General features: G+C 37.5%; 1 protein-coding gene across 1 annotated transcript; it reads left to right on the top strand.

Annotated features, from left to right (window-relative positions):
• Positions 1-481: 481 nt before the first annotated feature.
• Positions 482-3,381, top strand: atraid (all-trans retinoic acid-induced differentiation factor). Its single transcript, XM_046373734.1, has 7 exons — positions 482-818; positions 997-1,130; positions 1,550-1,618; positions 2,066-2,137; positions 2,240-2,361; positions 2,465-2,565; positions 2,693-3,381. The coding sequence occupies exons 1-7, from the start codon at positions 720-722 to the stop codon at positions 2,795-2,797; spliced, it is 702 nt and encodes a 233-aa protein (XP_046229690.1). The 5' UTR covers positions 482-719; the 3' UTR covers positions 2,798-3,381.
• Positions 3,382-3,533: the final 152 nt, after the last annotated feature.

The raw sequence follows: 3,533 nt of genomic DNA, 5'->3' as shown, positions 1-3,533 counted from the left end.
CAATCCTTCTGGGTTAAACCATCTCATTTTCAGCCGAGGGGTGATCCACTCTTCACGCGTAAAAATAAAAATGGAACATTGTCAAAATTCACGTCACATGTTTTGTACGTAAGAACATAATGTTATAATACAAATATGTAAACATTTCACAAAACAAATTGTCTGCTTTGTTTAAAATGTCACAGAATAGTTTAACTTGGAGTGCACACTTTATTTGGTGCAACCCAAAGTGACAGTGAAAGCGCAGTCAGAATTCGTTACAGTCTGTACTGATGCGTTTAGATTTTGTCAATTTTAGAAAACTGATGAAATGAGACTGTCAGTTGTTACAACCTTGTTGAATGGTGGCATTTACAAGGAAAAAAAATTTAAACTAGAAATAAATGCTCTAATACTTTGGAGGTTTTACATAAAATATTACATAAGGTTTTATTACTTACATTAAAACGTTATACTAAACGAAAGGCCTTTACTTAGCTGCAAAATTAATAGACATTAAGCATCTAAATTGTGAAAATAAATAATTTATATACTTTAGTGTGGATTCAAGTGCTGTTGTTTATTCCGTTCACTCCATAAGCAAATAATACTACATTAAATGCTCTGAATATGAGTGTATGCGTAACTGTAGCGCAGAATCAAGTTAGCCTTACAGCCTTAAGTGTTGGACCAGTTTCCTGTCACATGTTCTCTACAGTTGGATCATATGACATCAGCCAATGAAAATGAAAGCTGGGTGCAGCCAGCTGAAACCTGTAGTGCTTATTTTTATCTTTAATTTATGTTTTTACGCAAGTTACCAGCTGACTGAGCTGAAGGTAAGATTTGGATTTGACAATAGAACAGTTGTAATGTTTACCAGAGTAAGAAAATAACACCTCGTATCCATAATGAAAAGCAGCTTGTTTTGGTGGATGGGGCCAGCGACGATGAGTGGTAATGTTATAAGCGTGCTTATAACCTTTCTTCTTCCTTCATAATAATTTGTAAACACAGGTATGTAAGCTCTGCGCCGGTGCAGTCCTAAATGGCACCGCAGTGGGCCAGTTTTGTTCCTCGTCCGCTGGTCGGATTGACGGGCGCTGCTGCTTGAGAAACGACAACACAAGCGACCCTGAACACATCATTGGGTAGGAATCTCAATGTTACCTTCAAGACTATCGGAAATAAACACTTTATTACAGTGAAGCATAAATGGTCTGTGGATAACAACATGTGGTGAACGTAGGCTAAACGTATATGTGTGGAGCACCAGCACAAATAGGTGAATAATAAAATATGTTCCTTGGCAGACTAGACCCAAATTATGTCAGTATGTATTGTTTTCCTGACTTTTAGTAATGATGTATTTTTTTATTATTGTTATGTAATCATTGGTGTACTATGTTAATATGCTCATTAGGCAATTCCAGGTAGCCAGTGCTGATAATGTATAATTTATCACAGTTTAATACTAACTAGTATGACCTTGTAGCTTTTAAAAGTAAGCTCTACATCATGTTAAAATATTGTTAATGTTTCAACAGTTTTTTATCCTTGTGTTTGTCAGGTTGGACCTGTCCAACTGCTCACTAGCTCACGTAGAGGATCTCCAGGGAGCATCGACAGCATTAATGATGTATGTGCAGTGAAAACGCCGTTATGCCTTTTACACAAAGCATAGTTCAGTGGCTTAATGAAGTTATTTTTAAAGCAAAAGAGAAGACTGCTCTTTTCTTTTCTTTAATATGGGCACATTTCAGATGAAAATCTGTTGTGGATTTCCCAGCACTCAGGAAAACATGTGCGGGAGATGCCTCAGAATGATCTTAATCTTGTTTAGTTCAACTCTAACTTTCTTCAGCAACAGCAGTTTATGAAAGCTTCTATTCCGAGTTGCAAAAAAATCTCTCCCACTGGCAAGGACCAAAACTCTTCAAACTACTGCTAAGACAGAAACAGAGAGTAAACATAATTCTAGCACTTCTAGCATGAAGAGTGTATGAACATGTCTCATTCATTTTTATTATTAATATCAACATGTGTTTTTGCCCGTTTTTTTATTTTATAAACATTTCCTTTACAGAGACCTCTCTCTCAATCCCATTGTCAACATCAGTGACACAGCATTTCAAGGATTTATTGAGTTAAATTACTTGTAAGTATACTGTTACAAAAACCGAACTCAAACTATGGCAGCGTTCTCTTGAATATAAAATGAGTTTTATCCCTTTACAACTCCATTTTTGGGTCCCTATAGGATTTTGCCGCAAGACATATTTTGTCCAGGAGGCAACACTTCTTGGGAAAAGGTCGAGGTCAAAGAGGGAAATCGTCGTTGTGAAGGCCAGAAAGATATGTGCAACCAGACTGGACAGCTGTGTAAGTTCCCATTAGATCTTCTATTGTGATGCAAACAAAAAAATATCTAGAACTGCCTTCTAATAATACACGACATCTGTTCATAATTATTGACAATCCTCAGCCATTATCTGCCCAGAGAACTCCCTCTGCGGCCCCTATGGCCCCGGCTTCTTTGAGTGCAGCTGTGCTGGCAACTATCATGGATACAAGTGTCTTCGGGAGGTCAGTTCCGCAAGCAGCTTTAACAGTATCATTATTTATTTATGTACTTCTTCACTAAATTTAATACGAGTACATTTAATCATTTATTGATTAATTGAAGTTATGCATTTATTTTCATTGTCTCTAGGGCGAGTTTCCAGCCCTCCAGGTGTTTGGGCCTCTGGGAGCATCCACGGTTGTGATCTCTTTCCTGCTGTGGGTCACCCAGAGACGTAACGTTAAGGCACTCTGAGGCTGAACTGCAGTCGACTTCTTTATTTGCAGTGATCTACTGAGCTGAAACGGACTGTTGTGAAAACCAAAATGCTGACAAAAGTCTGAAGTGACCCCAGGCTTTTTTTAAAACATTATTTTGCACCTTTGTGGGGCAGCTACAGTTTAACTGCCATTGACTTTTATTTTACTCCATCATCCTTGCAATTTTAGAGTGAACTCTTAAAGTTTTAAATTTGAGACAATAATACCACTGTTGTCACTTTAATTCTTTTTTTTTTTTGGGAAGTCAACCGACACAAAGTATTAACGAAGAAGGTTTGCTCGTTGTGCCAAACACGCACTGAACATGCATCTACATGTCCTAAAGCAGATTTGAGAAAATCTGGATCTTTTGGTTTTGTTTACTTCATGTTGAACATGTACTTTACTCAGAACAAATGCCAAGTTCGCGATATGAATCATGATATAAAATGTAAACTTTAACTGACCTTTGTGCTTTAAGCTTGTCTTTATCAAGTTATGACTACTGCAGTACGTTTAGTCACCACCTGCTGTTACCTTGCATGTTTGACTCAGAAATGAAACAAGACTCAAAACGTTGTCTGCCTCCTGTCAAGTCATTTCTGTCAAAATGTTTGTCCTTCAGTCTCATGTGGGGAACTTGTACAGTGTTTTCATGTTGATGCTTCTTCCCAATGAGATTCAGGGTTCTAATAAAGTAAGAACACACTACACATAGCATTTTGCTCGAG

Source organism: Scatophagus argus, chromosome 19 (genome assembly GCF_020382885.2).
Source record: "Scatophagus argus isolate fScaArg1 chromosome 19, fScaArg1.pri, whole genome shotgun sequence".
NCBI classification, from domain to species: Eukaryota; Metazoa; Chordata; class Actinopteri; family Scatophagidae; genus Scatophagus; species Scatophagus argus.
This window is presented reverse-complemented; position numbering and strand designations above follow the sequence as displayed.

Bases quoted from the DNA above. Each gene is read 5' to 3' on its own strand.
- atraid (XM_046373734.1), top strand. From the start codon at position 720: ATGAAAATGAAAGCTGGGTGCAGCCAGCTGAAACCTGTAGTGCTTATT. The intron at 2,138-2,239 runs GTAAGTATACTG...GGGTCCCTATAG, and splicing joins TTTATTGAGTTAAATTACTT to GATTTTGCCGCAAGACATAT. The intron at 2,362-2,464 runs GTAAGTTCCCAT...GACAATCCTCAG, and splicing joins CAACCAGACTGGACAGCTGT to CCATTATCTGCCCAGAGAAC.